This window comes from Bos mutus, chromosome 21 (assembly GCF_027580195.1).
Source record: "Bos mutus isolate GX-2022 chromosome 21, NWIPB_WYAK_1.1, whole genome shotgun sequence".
NCBI classification, from domain to species: Eukaryota; Metazoa; Chordata; class Mammalia; order Artiodactyla; family Bovidae; genus Bos; species Bos mutus.
Window position 1 is genome coordinate 39,259,617 of NC_091637.1, and position 22,461 is coordinate 39,282,077.

At 35.6% G+C, this 22,461-nt stretch overlaps 1 protein-coding gene across 2 annotated transcripts in view; it reads right to left on the reverse strand.

Annotated features, from left to right (window-relative positions):
- PRKD1 (protein kinase D1) overlaps positions 1 to 22,461 on the reverse strand; it is a 347,647-nt gene that overhangs the window by 32,029 nt on the left and 293,157 nt on the right. For both annotated transcript variants that reach the window (XM_070358662.1, XM_070358663.1), the window contains 6 exons: positions 18,654 to 18,777; positions 17,088 to 17,165; positions 15,511 to 15,790; positions 13,482 to 13,534; positions 11,256 to 11,328; positions 8,720 to 8,826 (listed from right to left, as the gene is read on the reverse strand). In XM_070358662.1, coding sequence (XP_070214763.1) covers positions 8,720 to 8,826; positions 11,256 to 11,328; positions 13,482 to 13,534; positions 15,511 to 15,790; positions 17,088 to 17,165; positions 18,654 to 18,777 — 715 coding nt within the window. The remainder of the gene's footprint in view (positions 1 to 8,719; positions 8,827 to 11,255; positions 11,329 to 13,481; positions 13,535 to 15,510; positions 15,791 to 17,087; positions 17,166 to 18,653; positions 18,778 to 22,461) is intronic.

Here is a 22,461-nt window from a genome sequence, read left to right on the forward strand (position 1 = left end):
TGTTAGATTTAAAGTATAACTTTTAACAAAGTGTATCACTGTAACCCAATTACTATACTTGAGAGGTCACCACTCCAGAAAGCATAACATTCTATTATGAGGTTAAATGACCCGTACAGACGCAGAATCTACCTGAAGTCTTAACTACTGGATACTGGGAACTGGAGCGAGCATACCAGGTGTACTGGAGAGGGTCAGAGGACAGAACGTCATGTGCAAAAAAGTCAGATTGTGTTATCTTACATTGTATAAGGATTTTGTGGCCCTTAGATGGCATATTATCAAAATTGAACAGGTTTTTAATTATGGGGCATCTCAGAATCTTTAAGCGAAAGACTATTCACTTCCAAGATGTAGATGACCTGGATGTAGTATGCAGTATTTTCTAAGCTTTCTTTTAGAGCACATCTTAATCCTCACCTTCTTCCATGAAGGAACTCAGAAGACATGATCTTCCAAAAATAGGTTGGGGAACATTGATTTAAAAAAAACACTTTAGGGACTTCCCTGGTGGTCCAGAAGCTGACTCTGCACTCTCAATGCAGGGGACTAGATCCCACATGCCCAACTAAGAGAATGTATGTGGCAACTAAAGTCCTGCATGCCATGATGAAGACCTAAGATCCTGTGTGCCAAAAATAAACCAAATAAGCAATAAATAAAATAGACCTGGTGCAGCCAAATAAACAAAAATAAATATTAAAACATTAAAAACACTTTATATATTATTTAATTTGACCCCCACTAAACATTCCTGTGAAGCAAGCACATTGAGTCAGATGAATTCTAATCCATAATTAAGGAAACCAAGATTAAAAGAAACTTATGAAAAAACTGAAAAGCTCTGACTGGATCCTGGCCATCTGACACTAGGTTCTCATTATGACTAAATTGTTATGGAACACAATATCTAGTCAGAAAATTTTTCAAGTTTGTTTTCTTTTTATTATAATAGATTTTAAAATGTTTTTTTCTTTTGTTTTAGACACATATATACATAATTTACAGACTTAATTGGAGCATGCAGAAGATAACTTTAGAGTTGTAAAACATGTCTTCAAAAGAAACAATTTCATGAAAATTGTTCACATAGTAATATAAAAAAAAATATTTGAAGAAATATGAACATATAAGGTGAAACAACAGAAGTATAAACTTTTTATTAAACATAAAAGATAAAGTACTCACTTTTTGAATATTTTTCTCCTGAGAAAGAAAAGTTGACTCCTTCATGCTTTAAATAAAATCACCAGTTTCTGCAAATTTTCATTTTCCCACTCATACTTAGCAATATTATTCTCTGGTTTCCTGTTATGATTATCTCTTTCCACCTACTCTTGATCATCTTTTTAGACTAAGAGAACAAAGCCAGGTATTTACAAGATATATATTTAATCTTGTTCTGTGAAGATAAATTACCATGTTTTGTAGTCAAACAGGAATGAAGGTAAAGTATACTTTATTATCTTACTGGCATGCTCTGCAATTCTATACCACTCTGTTTCCTTCAGCTGTGGCAATATAATTTGTTCAACAAATATTTACTGAGTGTTTACTAGGGGCCAGGCATATGTTAATATATTTTCAGCTGTACCCCAGGCTTTGAGTCAACCGTGCTCTTTGTTAACACAAAATTACATGTCTCTATGTTCTCTATTTAAGAAATTCAATATCAAGTTATTTGAAATCATTCCTAGGAGCTAGACAAGTGGTTTCAATACTATTAATAGTAAGATAAGTATGGAATCTTTACTATATGCCAGGCACTAAGAATTTCAACAAATTATCATACTCAATTCTTATAACATCTGTACAAAGTTTTATGGATAAGGAAATTGAGACTCAGAGAACCTAAGTAACTTATCCAAGCTTCTGAGACTCTTAAGCCTGATGTGAGAACCCTGGCAGTCTAAGCCCAGAACCTATGCTCTTTAAACATTATGCTATCTGTTATCTTAGTATTTTCCTTGGATTAAATCCATTTAGAACCAGTGCTGCCTGTTCTAACCAGTATGCATCCGGGGCTATGCTACTTAAGCCTCCTCATCTTACTTTCACAACCCATTTGAGCATGTTCTCTGGATTTCTGAATGCTGCCTCATCAGTCTTCTCACCACAGTGTCCCCTAAACCTGTTAGACAACCACACTGACAATTTGGATTCCTTGCCTTCCTGACTGATAAAATGTCTTCCCTATAGACTACATTCCCTACAGAATGGGGGCATTCTGACTGTTAAAACTAGCTTTGATTATTATAACTAGTAGAGCCTCCAAAAAAGTTTTCTTGTTTTTTAAACTTTTTTCTCTATATCATCCCTCAATATTGATCTGATTGTAATAATTTTTTGAAAATATTTCAATAATTCACAATCACCCAAGCATAATAAAATCCAGTTGACTTGGCATGATATCTATGGTTCTCCATGAACTCTCACAAAAGCCATTTCCTAGCCTTACCTAAGTGTACTCGGTCCTTTCACAGCAGTCTCTAAACTAAGGGAGGCAAACTCTTGGGGAAATGGAAAATTAAGAGATGTATGAGCAGAGGAATAGTGTTAAGGAAAATTCGCTTTGTTTATATTTGTACCCCTACTACCTGGCACATGGGAAGTACTCAATAATTATACTTTGAATGAATGAATCTTAATCCATAAATAATTTTCTAATACAGATCTATTTGAGAAAATCTCCATGTTCTTCAAATTCTCAATTCCCAAGTTGCCTTTCACAATATTTTTTCCCCATTTTTCAAAAGGAAGGTATGTTTCTTATACATTCCAAACACTACTAAGGTACCTTGCCATGGGGAAGAAAATTGTCTAGGAAAAAAATAAAGGGAAATTATGAAATATTGTGTTGGTATGAACGGAATAACTCTAATAACTTGGAACTCAATTCTTTGGCAACTTAGCTTCTTATGCATGCTTTCACCAAAATCAGAGAAGGATTTAATGGATCTATTAATAGAATTAAAAGAGGATGAATTTCCGAAGATAAATCACTTGGACTGTTTCTATCTTATCTGGAGGGGGTGGCGCTTACAACTTGGCTTCTACAATTTAACAAAAGGAATAAAACTGCTGAACTGTTTAATTTAAACAAAAAATAATAATCACTTAAATAAACCTCATTAAATAATGTGCTTTCAGTAACATTTCACTTTTTATGTTAACAAGCATAGATCAAACTTTACAGAATATTTATCTTACTAGACAAAGGTTTTCCTAATAACTGTAATGATAAATGAATTCAGGAGAATGCTTTACACATTCAGTGTTATAATCAAGAAATTTAAAAATATACAATGATTTTTATTGTAAATAAATATGAAAGGGGAACCAATAAAAGACTTTAAAGTAAAAAAAATATATAACGTTGGAATATATTTCTGTGGTAAAAAAGTATAATGTAGTCAAAGAAAACAAAAATACTGTAAAATATGCTATTGCTTAAAAAGCCTATGCATGTATTTTTAAATGACTGTTTAAAGATATAAAATGTTTTTGATATTTAGATTGTAATGCATATATTTAAATGAGTTATACAACAGCTTTATTTTCAAATACCGGGATTTTCACTATAGTACAAAATTAAAATTCTTTGGACTTCTGACAAAATAGTTCTAGCTGTCAACTTAAAAATATACGAGCAGATACAAAGATTTTTAGAATTCTTTCTGAGAATTCTAAGTGTTTAGAATTTGAAGAATTTTTAGTATTATTTTTTCAAACCACATGAAGTGATTTGAAGCCACCCTTTTTAAATGATCTAGTTTTCTACTTATATTTCATAGTGTATTTATTTTATTAAGGTGGTCCCTCAGCCTAATAACCCTTTCTAACATTTCTTTGGTCATCAAGAATCATGACCCTTTCAAGATTTCACCAATGCTATATTTCCGTTTGAAAATCTCCCTCATTCCAGTACCCTGACCTCTGCCATAACTCATGACTTCTTTCACTATGTTCTGTTTCCACAGCTATCCTGACTTGCAGTTACTTGTATCTGTCTGTCCAAATATATGATAAATATTCTAAAAGGTTTCATTCACTGTTACACAACCTAATAAATTGCTTTGTATCAAAAAAGGAAGGGCTTCAAGAGTACTGTTGAATGACTTAATATTTTTATTAATTGAAGGAAATTAATTGAAGTTCCTTCGAAACTGGAGAAATGATAGCAAAATGGACAAAATTAGAGAATAACTTGCGGGGAAAGATGTTAGGAATAATCATTTGGTTTTTGGTTAGTTGGTTTGGATAAGACTGGCACAGCAAAATGGAGATGTCCTAACGTCAGAAACAGGAGACTGCAGTGTCTGTGAAAGAACAGAGCTCACAAGATAAATTAAGGAAATAACCTGAGAAACAATGACAGATGTGTCTCTTAAAGTGGATGAGCTCACTCTGGAATGAGTCCCAGATTGGCATAAACCATTTAGATGAAGGGAAGAAGGTCAGTAAGAAGAACAGAGCTAGCAGGGAAGGTGAAGTGGGGCCTGATGAGGGCAGGGATGAGTGAGAAGCGAGAAATGATCAATGCTGTTGAAGCACTGAGGCTAGTCAAGTAGGGTAAAGACTAAAACATAGCTAAAGAGTGATAGTTGGGCAGAGGTAGAAGACAGGAGTATGGCAAAAGTTCCTTACACTGTAAAAAGGCGTGGAAACCAAAGACAGATATTTATGAATAAGAATGGAAAGCAGCATAGAGCACAAATTTAAAGTACATCAATAGAAAATGTGCTGCAGCCATGAGAGATGGCCTAGACAAATCAAGAACACAGTTTGCTGTTGCTGTTCTTTTGTTTTAAAGTTATGAGAAAAAAAAAAAAGAAAAAAATAAAGTTATGAGATACTTTGATGGAAAGAAGAGTGCCTCGCAACAGAGAAATAAGAATGATGGCGGAATTTTAGGAGATAAGTAAAAGGCGATATACTTAATCTACGGCCTGTAAAATTCTTACATATCTTTTCCCACATTCTGTATTCAGTACCTTTAGTATTCCAAAATGCTTTAATATAATGTATCATAAACAAGCTCTAGTATTGTTCCTTAGAAAAAAATAAGCTGATATTTAAGATAAGGACAAAATAGTATATCGATTAGAATTATACACATTCATTAGCATTGTCCTAAAGCTATTGTGCATTGTGACATTATGTGAGAAAATAAAAATGAATTTAGACTGAACAAGCCTATGCTGATAACTTAAATTGTATTAAATATATCATGCCAGTATCACTTACTTTAGATTGTAAGTTTCTAAGCCTTCTAAGATTAATTGCATCTTCTTACAAAAGTCAGTTTTCTGTAATATCCCCAATAATCATAAACTATCTTTTTATCCCTATCTTGTTAACATGAATAGAAAAAAACAAAAATTTCAGATTTACCTTTTTTAAAAATCAAGATACAACTTATAAAATCATACTATAAATAAGATCTCTTGGTAATTTTTAGTCTGATCTATATTCTCTTTTTCCATAGCACTTAACCATATTCTGGCCTACTACAGAATTTTATATGGAATGAAGTTTAACATCTACATTAATTTATCATCCTTCTAAAATATAATAATAATAACAAAGCATTTAGAGATAATGAAAACAGCTATTTGAAATGATGTAAATCAGGGATAACTATGCCAAAAGATTCACACTTGCCTTAATTTTTCAACTGTTGAAAGATATCTAAAGAGTGTAGCTTTCTCATGACTAAATCAGTCTCTTGAAAGCCTTCGCCCAGTAAAAAAGATGAATGAGAAAAAGAAAGGAGAAGCCTACTTTTTCACACATTCATTTTTACAACTTTGAAGTCTTCTACAAGCTAAGAAGGTTTTTTAATTTAAAACAAAAACAACAACAACAACAAAACAGAAACAAATCAGAGTTCAACAACAACAAAAAAACTAACAGAACTACACGAGGAGAATGTTCTCCCATCAGCCATTTCCAGCCCACTTGGTCCTCTCCGGACAACCTCAGAAGAAAGAACAGGATGGGGCAGAACTAGTCAGACTCCAGGTATAAGCATAAACAAGGAAACTAGCTTTCATAAGTGAGAGACTGCGGGCAGAGGATACCAAATGCTTCTGCGTATCACTCCAGAGGGAGAGGATTCTGCTCCTCAAGATTAGGAAAAGAAAACCTTCTGCACCATTCAGCTGATTTCAATCACGGTACTTTTTCCGAACTTATCAGTTAGTGAGTCAGAATCCTCCCTGCATCTCTCTGCTTATTACCGTATTTTCTTTTCAGGTTTAAAAAATGAATTACTTATTTTTATAAGAAATATAAACCAGGGTAGTGAGGGCTTTCAAAGAACTAACAATCCTTCTTAACTAACCAATTAACCATTAATAGCAAACAGAGTCCAGACATTTGCTTCCTGGTTGGATACTATGACTTCTTATGTGACAGGATGATGTCTCTGTACAGTTTTAATTCAACAAGCATTCATCCAACAAATATTTGCTAAACATCTAATGTTTGTCAGGAACAATCTTTGGTGTTTGGGATGTATATATTTTGGAATATATATCAGTTATTTGATACTGTTGGCAAATAACAGCATCTGCCCTTTTGAAACATATATATTCTACAGCAGGGATTGGCATTGGGGATGGGGAAAGAAACCCACAGCAAATATAATAAATAAAATTCTGTAATAGGCCAGAATATGGTAAGTGCTATGGAAAAAGAGAATATAGATCAGACTAATTTCTGGTGAACAAGTTTGAAACAAATGTCAACTTTTGGTAAAGTATGAACTCTCAAACCTCATATACATAAACCAAGCTTTAATAAGATTCCTTCTACAGGTTTTGTAATTAAAAATTAAACATTTAAGTATGTTGTAAACATCAGACTAAAAGTAGACCTGAAAATACAATTTAAAGACAATTTAAATACAATTTAAAGACTCATGACAGGAAGGACTTGAGTGTCTTTGTCCCCACTGTATCCACTGAGCCAAGAACAGAGCTTAGCTCATGATATGTACTCAATAAATATGAGTTTGATGAAGGAAGTGAAGAACGATTGGGGACAATGGGGATGAATGATAACTGATGAGGATTCTTGAGATTTCAGGCCATAATATGTGAACTGTTCAAACTCTTTGTATGCTCAAGAGACAAAATCTCACTTTCAATCTAACCAAATTCTTTATAGAAAATCACATTATAATGAAATTTTTGCCAAATACATGTTTACTGCATCTGAGTTGTTGATTGCAGCTACTCTTTTGCAAAGGAGATGGAGTCAGTTTATGGTATATTTTATTTTTCTACCTTACTACACAGTCAGCAGCTGATAATGTGTTGTCATGCTCAGGAAAGCTAATTAAAAGGCTATACAGAGAGAATTTGATGTTCCTCTGCAGTTCCAATAAAAAGTAGAAAGGTATATAACCATGTTAATTGAAACTCCTCTTATGTCCTGTAAAGAAGGAGAAATGTCTTATCCTTATGCCAACTGTGGCAAGGCTGCAAAGGAGTCGGCCTTCAGGACATCAGGTGAGGGTGGAGACTGGAAGAGGGGGGTCCAAGTATGGAAAGGTGTCACTAAGTTTTCAGATGTGACAACTCAGTGTTGTCAAGAATTTTTTGCAAAAGAATTTGAGTAGCAAGCACTAAACTATGCATGAATTGTCAGCTTAAGATCTGTGGTTATCTTCTTCCAAGAAGGCAGAGAACACTGTGGTAGTTCTTTGTGTTACATTAGTTGTCCAAAAGCACAAAAACACCATGTTTAGAACGTATGAGTCTCAGAAAAGTCTATGTCATTTTTTAATATACAGCAACAATTATTTTGGTTGTCTGTACACATGAGATCCTTTAGGGCAGAAAATCATATCTTTTCCAACTTTTTTATTGTATAAACTCAATAAATGGCATTTATATGAAACAATAAATGAAGAAATGCAGTCTGTTTTGTTTTGCTAGCAATGCTCAGATGAAAATTATTTAATAAAACTATAAATCAGAAATTATGATCAGCTTGTATGACAAGTAGATAATTATGGGAGTTATATAAAAATGGGCATTTATCAAGGATCTAAACTGTCCAGACTGGATGGCTAGGTTGGCCACATTTAGTAAACAACTGCTCCATTTCCTTTTGATCTGCATAAAAAGTTTTAATAATTTAAAAAATTATGTATATCACATAATACTTTTCATTAGCAAATTCTGGCTTTAAAAAGGGACTGGCTTAAAAAATGAGAAGAGTTAAGGAAGTCTCAATATTAAATAAAAGGCTTACAGTGAGACACAAAGAGGACATTAATAAGATCAAGATCATCTGATTCTCAGGCATGTATTACTTTTTTCCTTGATATGCTGACAGCTACATACTGACATATACTTGATTCATATAATTATCACAGCATAAAGGAAGAATGTTTATGAAGGCAAGGTCATTGATAATGTAAAACAAAATGGTTGCAGCATGTCCACTATGGGCAAATGCTGAAACATTATTCATTTAATGAGAATTAATAACACATTAAAACCTAGAATTAAGCACATAGAAAGGAAAAGCTGCTGCCTCGTCTCAGGGAAGATACCAGGCAGGCAGTGGTTTGATGCTTGATCCGCCTTTTCACTTATTTAAACATGTTCCTAAATATCTATGCCACAGATAATGGGTAACTTTTCTTTGTTTTGCAGAAGTTAATGGAATATATTATAGCCCCCACATAAAAAACAAAAAGTACCTGAAGAATTGCAACCTCATTACGAAGCTGGCTTTCTTGTTTTGTTGGAAACCTTAATTTGTCAATGATCTTAATAGCTACATCTCTTCCTGTTTTACGATGTTTTCCTTTAAAATAAAAAAGAAATAGTAGCATAATCTTATTAAATATCATCTCTACTGAAGAATACCAGAATTTATAAGGACATTTTAGAATTATAAAAATGTTTTACTGAAAAAATTAACATTTCTGGTGGGCACTGACTTATGCCCATCAAGATTTCATTTCTTAGCTCCATTATTATAGATCAAATATACACTATAAACTTAGCCAAATTCAAAACACAAAAGAATTAGGACATTAAAAGCTATTCATATGAACAATCTGATATTTTCTTACAAAACATATGTATTAGAAACAGGATATTGAGCTACTTAATATAGAAAATATTCATACCACTGGCAAGACTACTCTCCTTAAGAAAGGATGAAGTCCTGATAAACTAATGTATGTTATAACAGAAAGAATAAAAATCTTGGCACGAATAGCTTCATGGTCTTGAGCAAACCACTAAAGCTTTCTGGGTTCCTCATCTTCAATGGCAGCACTGTTGTGAGAATGAGATGTAACAAGATATGTACAGTACACAGAGTGCCCAGATAACTATACACACTCAAAAAACATGTTATCATTATTATCACCATCGTCAACATCTGACAGGCCCTTTACATATATCATATCCAATTTAATTCGCACAATAAACCTTCTAGGGAATCAAAGGGTCCCCTCAAGCTGTTCACTTCTACACTACTAGATTATAGAAGATACAGAATATAGTCATGCTAATTGAATTTGGAAGTGAAACTAATTACTCACTATTTTTGGTCACATATAAACTAATTCAAAACTCGATTATTTTTACATTTGGTGTAATTCTAGAGCCCCTTCTCCCTAAAACCACTTTCACCATTCCTTCCAACTCCTCCTAGAGTGCTTCCCTTCACAACTGACAAAACTATTGTCTCGTTTTCATGTTCTTTCCTTTGACTGGCTACAATCTCTATTCCAATTCAGACTTTTACTGCAACTACTGTCTCCAAGACTGTAGGTGTTTTAGTCTCCCTGTTTCTGTCTCTATGGCACTTGCCTGTCTTCCGTGACTGTTCTTATCCGCTTCATCCATACGTGTCCAGGTATAGCTTTCTAGTCTTCCTTGTGGAGGCCTCCTTCTAAACCCGCTCCTCCACCGCTGGATGTTACCAACTATCTGGCACATGCCGGTTTCTCTAATCTCGTTTCTTACCCATTTCACCCCCACACTATATTCAGTCATGTATATTTACCATACTTCATGGGCTTCCCTGGTAGCTCAGTTGGTAAAGAATCCACCTGCAATGCAGGAGACCCTGGTTCAATTCCTGGGTCAGGAAGATGCCCTGGAGAAGGGACTGGCTACTCACTCCTGTATTCTTGTCTGGAGAGTTCCCATGGACAGAGGAGCCTGGTGGGCTACAGTCCACGGGGTCTCAAAGAGTTGGACATGACTGAGCGACTAAGCACAGCACCATGCTCTATACACCATGATTTTTTTTTTTTGTATGCAATTATTACACTGCAGAACAATTCCTTGGGTTTGTACTTAGTCTCCCCGATCACACTGTTAGGCCTTGACAGAAAATACAATGGTTGCTGACTCACTGACAGGTTTTCTGTCAAAAAAAATGATTTGTACATTTTATAAGAATCAAAATTACTTTGTAAAACAAAGTAGAATTTAATTAGTTTTTAAATTAAAGAGCACAATATTATACTATGATAATAGAATCAAACATTGTGATTATTTCAGAGCACCCCATCTCACAAAAAAGATAATCTGTTAGTGATTATATTGAGCAATTCAAAGTTATAAGGCCATTTTACAGGGCAGATAAAAAAACTGATATCTTTCCTAAGGATCTGAAAATGTGATTGAACTGACTAGAATCTAAGACAGAAGTTTTAACTAAATTCACCAAATAACCTGAGAATAAGAAAAATGTAAAAATTTAGTATTTTACTTCATACATGTAAACAATACAAACCTTAACAAAATACATTACATTGCTAAAGATGTTAGAATAGAAGATGTTAGATTCTAACATCTAATAAAGACGTTAGAATAGACTAGTTTTTCCCTAGTTACATGAATGGATTTCTATAGCATTCTGGACAAAATATGCTAAGAGGAAAAAGAATGTTTCCAAATTATAGTTTCCTTGTTTCTCAATATTTTGCCTGTATAAACCAGTATTTAACCATTATTGTGTATAGAGTTTAATCCATATTTAAGTAAAACAAATTTTTTAGGAGTAGAGAAATTTCTCATTCAAAACAGACATGTGCTAATTTTCCAGTTAGCAATCATCTCAAGAGAAATTTCTAAAAAGGTAAGTCACAGAAAGACCTAACATACAAAACACATCAACATATAGGTTTTTATATTCTTCTTGGAGATATTAATTTTAACACAAGTAGCCAAAACTTTAAATTAATAAAAATACTTGGTGATTCAACATACCTCCATACACAATTCCAAACTGTCCAGAACCCAGTACTTCATCAGGAAAAATCTGATAAACTGTGCTGATGTCCTATAGGTGCAAGTCCAGAGAAAAACAAACATTAAGTGGAACAACGTATTAGTCCTAATAAATTCTATAATTTTATTAAATATATCATTAATACTTAATGAATTTAAACATAATTTAAATGCCAGATGAAATCTACAATATAATGATAATATTAAAACTCACCCTTCAATTTAATGTTGTAATGTTTGAAAACTATTCTGCTCTTAAGCAGCAGAAATTTTTCAGTTTTCAAGTAAATAGGTTTCATTAGGAAGAAAAAAAGACTTAAAACTATATAATGTCATATATATATATATATATATATATATTTATAAAATGTCATAAACATATATAATGCCAATATTTAAAAATGGATTTGCTTATTGAGATGGTTATTTAGAAATTTCACATTAAATAATCATGATTCCCAATCACGTCTGTGTGAGTCCTGATTCCAACCCATTTCATTCTTTACGGCTAAAATGGTAAGGCTGCTTCTTCTTCAATCATCTACATCAGATGAATTTAAATTAGAAGGAAAAGGGGCTGAATCACTGTGAATGAGCCAGAGACACAACAAACAGATAATGAAATTCTCATTTATAAGGTGACCAAACTGTTTCACTTTTTCCACTTATAGAGGTTCAAGTTTCCAAGCGTCTACTCTTTCCTCTTTGAAGTAATAATTGCTAAGTAAAATATTCTGTTTTAAATGACTGTGTTTACAACCTGTGATTTGATGATGACAATCATGAAAGTATAATGTAATACTTTTTCACTTTCAGTATTGCTATGACATACCATGGAATTTTCTGCCAATCCTCTATCGTTTTACTGTTGTCCTTTCAAAACCAAAAGTCCCTTTACATCACATCTTACCCTTTGCATATTCTATATATTCCTATCCTTTTCCTTTGTCCCTCCTCCAGGAAAAAACTGTAAGTCCTCTCTATACTCTGATCCCTTCAGAGTATCTATGGTTCAGAGTTCAAGGTTGTCTGAAGACAAGAAAAGAAATTAATACTACTCTAGTAGTCTGAGTCCAAGTGCTACTTCATTTTTTTTCTGATAGCTCAATGGCCACCTAGAATTTGTGGGTGGAAGAACCACAAAGGAATCTAGAATTTCCCAAGAGATTTATAGGTAGATAAGTATTTCTCAAAGTCTTCTCTGGCTAAGTAAGAGCAACAGAAATCTTTATCTATCTTGTGACTAATAGAAAAAGAGGTCTTTATCTTGTGACTGACAGAATAAGAATACAGCTAATTTTTGTCACGAACTTTTCCTAATATTCTCAATCATATTGGTTTTCAGTTTACTTTATGCCAATTTAGTAAAGGTTGCAAAGTTATGCTGGTGATAAATTAAGTTTCACGGAGTTTACTTTTTGAAAAGTAAACTCAGATCAGTGTAAGGCTACAAATGTTTTCCTTTTGGTCACAGGCATAGCAGTCAAAATTGAGGGAAAAATCTGAGTCACAGGATGAGGTAGGAAAGGCCTCATTACTTTTGGGCTTCTTGCCACAGTGACAAAGTATAATAAAAAAAGCAAACATATGACAGAGTGTAAATTACTTCATAATATGTATATGATCTACACAGAATTTTCAAAAACTGGGCTGATGGAATTAGGTGGTACAGTTGACTAGGGTGCTGGAATGCGGACCCATAAAATCTCATTTATGCAGTTTATCAGGTCTCCTTGGTAAGTACAAGTGATTGTAAGTGTATTTGCAACTCCCTGTCATATGATAGCACTCATGGGTAGCAATCAAGGAAAGGGAATAAGGGCACATTTAAGCTACTCATGAAATTCAAATAATTTATCTATTTTATCTGATATTACATAACATCAACCATTTAAAATTCCAGTATCAAGATGGGTCAAATACATAAAAAATCAGGCACTGCATTCTAATTGCTCACCTGAAATGAAAAATAGTTATTTAACTCTCCACACTACAGAACGGATTACAGAAAATCACTAAAGAATTGATACAATGCAATGTTTCTAAAATTTTATAGAGGAAAAACATCCAAGGGGACCCTATTTTATTTTCTAGAAAATACTAAAAAATTAAAATATCAGATCAATAAAAATGCATTTTATGATGCTCTTATTTTTCAATAAAAGATCATAGTACCAAGTTTTATATTAGTAGGTATATACTCACCACATTTTCTTGAATCTGGCAGTTTGATACTGAAATACTCACAGAAATATCTCCTAGAAAAACACATTAAAAAATACACAAAAGAAGTAAGAGAGGTAATCGCAAAATAGGTAAACACATGCTTATTAATCAAGCTGCAGGGGTGTTTTTAAATCATAGCAATTAGATTTTTCTAAGAAAATGCCTATTAGAATATTTGTTTGCTTTTACAGTTACAGATTTACTCTGTACTTGGCTTTGAAAAATAATAGTATTTTGTCAGTTTAGAGTTGGAAGTCATAAAGATTTGGGTTCAAATTCTGGTTTGCCATTTTTTAACTCTGGTACAAGCAGAAACAACTTAATGCTACTAGGGTCTGATTCCCTTACCTGTAAAGCAGGCAAAACATTAACATCCACCTACTGGGGTTATTTTAAAAATAGAGCTCTCACATAAAATGGTTAGCACTCAAATAGGCATATATATCCCCTATTGACATGTACTGAGCTTCCCAGGTGGTGCTCGTGGTAAAGAACCTGCCTGGTGAGTCCCATGGACGGAGGAGCCTGGCAGGCTATAGTCCATAGGGTGGCACAGAGTTGAACATGACTGAAGCTACTTATGGAGAAGGCAATGGCACCCCACTCCAGTACTCTTGCCTGGAAAATCCCATGGACGGAGGAGCCTGGTAGGCTGCAGTCCATGGGGTCGCTAAGAGTCGGACATGACTGAGCAACTTCACTTTCACTTTTCACTTTCATGCATTGGAGAAGGAAATGGCAACCCACTCCAGTGTTCTTGCCTGGAGAATCCCAGGGACAGGGGAGCCTAGAGGGCTTCCGTCTATGGGGTTGCACAGAGTCGGACATGACTGAAGTGACTTAGCCGTAGCCGAAGCTACTTAGCATACATGCATGCAATATATACACTGGTTGTAGAGATCAACTAAAAAGTCGTGACAAATCAAATCTATCACAGATCATCAGTCACTGTGATGTGAAAACAGAGGGTGCTTTGCCACAGGCTCTATTAATAGCCATTATGAGACTGTAAAGTTACATTTGTATACAGATACTCCTCTAAAATATCTTTTGAAAATGCATCCTCCATTTTTGATCTTGATTGAATTCTGGTAAAATTTATCTCATGCTACAATGAACAGAGAGATCTACCTAGGAAAAAATGATTTAAGACTTTCCAAGTACTCTGAGCACAGAGAAGGCACTGGCACCCCACTCCAGTACTCTTGCCTGAAGAATCCCGTGGCCGGAGAAGCCTGGTAGGCTGCAGTGCATGGGGTTGCTAAGAGTCAGACAAAACTGAGCGACTTCACTTTCACTTTTCACTTTCATGCATTGGAGAAGGAAATGGCAACCCACTCCAGTGTTCTTGCCTGGAGAATCCCAGGGACGGGGGAGCCTGGTGGGCTGCCATCTATGGGGTAGCACAGAGTCGGACACGACTGAAGCGACTTAGCAGCAGCAGCAGCAAGTACTCTGAACACTAAGTCACCTGCAAAGAGTAGCACATTTGGTGGTTTTGGAGGACTTGTGTTAACTCAGATTTGCAGATGGCAAAACTGGCATTCCAGTCAAGCTCGAGCTGACAAGATTACTTCTTCTTTTATCACCAACGAGATTACTTCTTTTATCACCAATAGCCCAAGTTTCTGCTATTATTGGATATACTGGGTTGACAAGCATCTGTTCAAATTTTTACTATAAAATAAAACACCTTAGTATATGTAGAAGCTTTTATTTGGAGACCACCCCGCCCTTTTTGTTTGTTCAGTCACTAAGTCATGTCCTACTCTTTGTGAACCTATGGACTGTAGTACACCAGGCTTCCCTGTCCTTTACTATCTCCCAGAGTTTTCTCAAACACATGTCCACTGAGTTGGTGATGCTATCCAACTGTATTATCCTCTGTCACCCGCTTCTCCTCCTGCCATCGATTTTTCCCAGGATCAGGGTCTTCCAATAAACTAAACATCCCTAAAGGGGTTCTCATCACCTGTTCCAAAGACAAACAGAAAACCAGCAGACTCACTGTGCACGCTGGTTCCTGAGCCCACAGAGGACCCCTTGGGTATGACGGGCATGAGAGCGTGCTGGATTGCCATCTCCCACATCCTGGCCACATCGGCACCAACGCCACTGGTAAGGACACTGCTGTTTGGTGGTGGGCTGGAGGGGTTGACCACATTTTCTCCCACATAATACACGATGTTTGCTGTAGTGATCTCAAAGCAGTGAGGGTTGGCCCCACTGGGAATTAAAGCTGATGGTTTTGCTGGTTCCAGAGATAAAATTTCTGATAAAGGTATTTCCTATGGCAAAAAAGTGTGTACTTAATGGAGTTTATCAAAAGGATAAAACTTTCAAATAAAACTCATGCCAGGGACATGTAAGAAATGACATTACAATCAGCTATCATTTCTATAAAACAGTTTTATAAGACACAGACTATAACTAAGAAAAACACAAAAATAAAATTATCATTTCCTTTTTCCAGAAAAATTCAAGTGGCTTTTTAGTATGTTCATGCAATAAGAATAAATATGAATAATGTTGAACCTGCATCAAAATCTAAGTCTTAGATTATAAATGATAATTTTAATAACTGTGAGGTAAAATCACAACCCTTTTGAAATGCATTTGGGTATGCACAGCTGTTTTTAAATTTCAACTATTCTTTAAAGCACTGAAAATGAATCATGTAATTTGACTTGATAGATGTTAATACAATAATATAGCCACATGAACAGTTTTAGTGAGGAACACCACAGAGAGTGGTTTTAAAAGCAGTTGCTTTTACGACAGTTTTGATATTTAAAAAATTAATCACCGTATTGTCTTTTCGGATGGAGAAGAAATAATAACTTTTAAATAACTCTTAAGAAATAATAACTTTTAAAACAAATTTTTAATTTAAAAGTTAATGAGGTTTCCTTTTTCTGTTAGGTCTGTGTAAAGGGGCCATGGAGAACACCTACTATCGCTGAGCCTTCATTATTCTTGATGGAGCAAATATATACTTTTTCACTCTAAATTTCTTTTGGAACCATGTTTCACTGGGTGATATGTTATGTGACATCTGTATTATTTCATGTAGAGAAACAGAATGAAAACAACTGCCAAATTATTTTTCTAGCAGAAAGTGCTCCTTATGATATTGGCAATACATGGAGGAGTCATACAATGTTTCTTAACCCCTGGTGACATACTTGCAGGACTACCAATGCAAAACAAAACAAAGAAAGTTGGATAGAACAGACTTCAGGAATTCACTTTTCACTAATCTTCTGTGACCCTGAACTTGCTAGTTAAATCACACATCCCTGCTAAAATAGATGGTTAAGCTTCTTCTCCCTCTCCCCCTACCCCACCATCCCATGGGGCCAGAAGCATTCCACAGTGAAATTTGAAATTCACAGATGACTAATCAGCTCACAACCTGATTTCCCCCAAATCTAAAAACTACAGAGAAGAAAAAAAATATCTCTGGGAGCAAGCTTCAGAAGAGTCACGTTTGTTGGGTGTAATTTTGTATTTCTGATACTCTACATTCCCACAAGAAAGCAAGAGAGGGCATGAGACCTCAGTCAAGGAAAGAGTCACCCTTACCTTGTAGTACCTGCTTCCTGTGTCATTCTGAAAGAGGGTGATACATTTGCTATCCAATCTCCAATAGTGCCGCTTCCGCTGAAACAGAAGTTTGATACAGTATCTTTTAAAAACTTAAAAAAAAAAATTCAAGACAGATATAATCAAAACATTTTCCCACTGGGGCATAAGATTTGATGGGGGAAAGTGTGCGGCCTTTGGAAGAGGAAGACTAACAATTTCAAGACTCTACAGGGTGTCTATTCAGCAAATGTATACAGTGAGTTTCTGCACCTACATTTGAGTTATAAATATTAAAAGAGATGATATATTAGCACCCAGAGCAGTGCCTGGCACTTAGTGCAAGTAGAATAAATAGAAAACACCATTTTAAAATGTACTTGATGGCTTGAAGAGCTAAAGGTGGATTAATAGCTGTAATAAAAGGGCTTAATGGGCAACGTAATATTTATATTCTATTGTTTTAGAACATAAGGCATGCCATGCTGATCCAGCCAGGCATTCTGGCTTCCATTAGAGATGGCACAGTAGAACGGAAGAATGTTGAGTAGGATGGCAAGGCTGACTCCATGGCATCAACCTAACATTAGAGGAATGCATCAATAGCTTGACTTTCTCTTAAGCTTACTGCAGATCTAAACATCCATGATTTGGTGATCAGGTCCTTGTGTGTCTGTATGAATGCATGTATTTCTTCTTTTCAGACTAAAATGTCCTAATACTATTCTTGGTCTCTTCTACAACCTGTCTTACACCAGTCAAATATACTAAATACGCTTCAAATATTTTACCACATCTAGGAAAGACTGGATGGAATTCAGTTGAGTCCTACAGTAAGTCATGTAAAGCTCTCTCTGGAAGAGAAGGTTGAGATTAGACACAGCTCTTAGGTTATAGGTGTCCATTTACCTAAAGAAATGATAGGAATTCTATGGCTAGGAGGTGATGAGGAAAACACTACCAATAGCTGAGAAAGAAGCTTATTACTAAAGGTCAGTTAGTTTAATTGAAACATACGTCAATACATGCACACCTCATGCATCAACTATTAGGAAAATAAGAAGTAGTGAGAAACTCAGAGTATAATAAAAGTTGTAAATGTGCTGTCTTTTATCTAATAAAATATAAGATTACTATGTTTCTGAATAGGTCAATTTTTAAGTGAACACTTAAGGATTTAAGAAGTATATAACAGTTATTATCATTTTTTCTCTTCCTAAAATGCAGTGCTCAAAAATTTTTTGAATCACAGATGAGCATTCTGAAAGTTTTCAAGGCTGCTATAAAAAGATAGGTAGACACTCAAGTTGTTTGGGAATCATCTCAAGTAATACAGGGAAATGACTTTGTTTCCCTGAAATTGCTGTCTACAGTCTTTTCTAACTCAATTGTTTGCTCAGCCACATGGAACACTCAGAGACTGTGAATATTCTCCCCTGATCCTGAAGCCTGCCTGCACTAAGGTTTGCTCCTGCTAACCCAGATATCCCACAGTCTTGACAGAGCACCAGAAGCCCCTCTAATTAAAGCTCACAAGACCAGACAAGAGCTTGGTGTGGACCTTACCAGCGTGTCCTTGCTGGTGTAGTGGACCATCCATCCTTCCTTCATCACTGTGCTGCTTTTCCTCTTCGTGTGTTTGACAGACTGTACTACTCTCATGAGTGGGATGTTGTTGCTTGTTGATGGACTTGAAAAGCCAAAATAGTTTAAGAAAGAAATGTTTTTAGATACAGATCTTCTTTTCCTGCCTAAAGCCTTATTTCAGCTATTTCAAAGTGAAAGGCAAAAGAAAATTTCACACCCCATTTTTAGTGAAAGGTATCCTTCCCTGGTGGTTCAGACGGTAAAGCGTCTGTCTACAATGCAGGAGTCCCGGGTTCGATCCCTGGGTCGGGAAGATCCGCTGGAGAAGGAAATGGCAATCCACTCCAGTACTATTGCCTGGAAAATCCCATGGACAGAGGAGCCTGGTAGGCTACAGTCCATGGGGTCGAAAAGAGTCGGGCACAACTGAGCAACTTCACATACATACATACAGTGTCAGAGTACCATGGTTCAGACTCTGCTCTGAAGACTGAGAGGTGCTTTATATGTACATCTTAACAATCCCTGAGCAGAAGAGTAAGCACTTAGGTTTTCAGGTGAACTAAACACTTGGTGCTCAGTATTGGGGTAAACCTTGGGTAGATTACTATCATAGTGTACAGAGGCCACAGTTCAGAGTCACACGTGAATGATCATTTGCTTAATAAATATTATAGCCACAATATTAATCATTTAGATGTAATATGTTAACATGAAATTCTGTCTAAATAATTTCACAAAAATTAGAATCTGCTGTTCAAACTGTCTTTTAAATAACTATTGCTCATGGAATTATGCCTCTCCTTCATGTCCTTCTTTTCTACCTCTATGTCTGCACTGACCCACCACTTACCTGCCACCAATATTTTGATACTAAAGAAATGTTCATCTTCAAAGGAAAGTGGGGGCATAGGCATTTTCCAGTATTTGAAAAATATTTCTCATGTTATTAAATGAAATAAAGTCCAATTATTTTATTGCTCTCCTCTCATGAACAATTTTAGTTATGAATTTTAGTTACGGAGTGCCAATGAACATGGCACTTATAAAATGGACATAAAAGTTTGAATATACTTTATAAATCAGAGGTTTGGGAGCTATCTTTGTAGAGTCAGGTAATACACATTTCAGGCTCTGCAGAATACTTAACTCTGCCATTGTAGCGCAAAAGCAGCCACAGCCATAGCTATGGACGGGCACGGCTATGTTCCAGTAAAACTTTATAACACAAAAGGCAACAGATTGATTTGGCTATAGTGTGCTGACCACTAATATAAAAAATGGGGATCATCTACAAATCAAAAGTACAGACAATCAAATCACAAATATGAAACTCCACACACTTCTGCAGCAAAATCAAGAACAGTAAGGTCCAGACATAATGTGATTCTTGTAATAAAGTGTTAGTGGCTCAGTCGTGTCCGACTCTTACTGACCCCATGGGCTGTGGCCCACCAGGTTCCAAGTGGGTTGCCATTTCCTCCTCCAGGGGATCTTCCCCACCCAGGAATCAAACCCATGTTATCTACATTGCAGGCCAACTATAAAGTAGATGGTGTTTGCTAAGGTTGATCCCTGATCTATGTATTTGCACACAACAAGCTTTGAATAAATATTAACTTAGTAGTAAATTTTCTGTTTGAAAGTATGTGTAACCCTCACATGCAAAAGAAAATAGGTCAAAAAATGAGGCAATATCAGGAAAGGATGCAAGCTACACTTCTCCAGGGGAATCCCGACCGCCTAGCTCCAAACTTAGGAGCTTCTTCTACAGTACACAGCTCATTTATAAACAAATTACAGGAAAAGTTTGGACATGGTTCAGCTTGATTCCAGACCACAGAGATAAAACAAACATGGCAAAAAAGCAAGTCATGTGAATTTTGTGGTTTCCCGGTATATATATGTTATGTTTACACTATACTGTGGTCTATTAAATGTATTATATAGCACTATGCCTAAAAAAATCAATGTATATTCTTTAATTAAAGATTAGCTTATTGCTAAAAATGGCTAACCATCATCTCAGCCTTCGGGCAAGATGCAGTCTTTTTGCTGGTGGAAAGTCTTGCCTTATTGTTGATGGCTGCTGACTCATGAGGATGGTGTTTGTTGAAAGCTGGTGTGACTATGGCAATTTTAAAAACAGGACAACAGCAAAGCCTGCCACATCAATTGATGCTTCCTTTCACAAATGATTTCCCTGTAGCACACAATGCTGTTTTATAGCATTTTACCCACAGAACTTCTTTCAAAATTGGACTCAAACTCTATACTGCATTATAAATTAAATGTGTGTGCTAGTATTACTCTAAATCCTTTGTTGTCATTTCAACAATCTTCACAGCATCTTCATCAGGAGTAGATTCCATCTCAAGAAGCCACTTCCTCTGCTCAACTCTTACAGTTTATCATGACACTGCAGTCACAGTCTCAGGCTCCATTTCTAATTCCAGTTCTCACGTTATTTGCACCACATCAGCAGCTACTTCCTCCACTCAAAGTCATCCGTGAGGTTTGGAAACAACTTCTTCCAAAGTCCTGTTAATGCTGATATTCTGACCTCTTCTCATTAATCATGAACATTCTTAATGGTATCTGAAGAGTAAATCCTTTTCAGGTTTTCAGTTGACTTTGTCTAGATCTATCAGAAGAATCACTATCTATATGGCAATCTTACAAAATGTGTCTCTAAAAATAATAGAAGTTAAAATTAGCCCTTGATCCATGGGCTGTAGAACAGATTCTGTGTCAGAAGGCATGAAAACAACGAGAATCTTACCATCCATCTCCATCAGAGGTCTTGGGTGACCAGGTGCATCGTAAATGAGCAGCAGCATTTTGAAAGGAATTTTTTTTTTTCCTGAGCAATAAATTTCAACAGTGGACTTAAAATATTCAGTAAACTATGCTATAAACAGATGCAATGTCATCCAGGCTTTGTTGTTCCACTTACAGAACATAAGCAGAGTGGATTTGGTATAATTACTAAGGGTTGTAAGATTCTTCAGAATGGTAAATGAGCACTGGCTTCAACTTAAAGTTACCAGCTTCAGAGTCAGCCTGTCCTTTGAAGCTTTCATCTTCTAGCTGTGAAAGTCTTAGATGACACTGGCTTCAAATACAAGGCTGCTTTGTCTATACTGAAAATGCTATGTGTAGCTATCTTCATTAACTTAGCTAGAGTTTTTGGTAACTTGCTGCAGTTTGTACATCAGCACTTGATGCTTCACTTCATACTTTGATGTTATGGCGATGGCTTATCCAATCTTTAATAGCTTCAAACTCTTCTTCTGCATCTTCCACATTGCTCAGTCTTCATAGAATTGAAGAGTTAGGACCTTGATCTGGATTAGGTTTCGCTGTAAGGGAATGTTGCTGTTGGTCTGAACTTCTATCAAGGTTAAACTATCTCCATCAGCAACGGTGCTGTTTTGCTGTCTTATCATTCACGTGTTTATTGGAGTAGCACTTTTAATTCTATCAAGAACTTTGACAACCTGGCTGATGGTTTTACCTCAAGAGGCTGAGCTTCTGACCCATCTTGGCTTACAACATGCCTTCCTCACTAAGCTTAATCATTTCCAGCTTTTGATTTAAAGTGAGAGACACATGAATGTTTCATTTGAACACTTAAAAGCAATTGAAGGGTTATTAACTAGCTTAATTTCAATACTGTTGTGTCTCAGGAAATAGGGAGGCCTGAGGAGATGGAGAGAGACAGGAAAATGGCTGGCTTGTAGAGATGTCATAACACATAATGTTTATTGATTAAGCTTACTGTTTT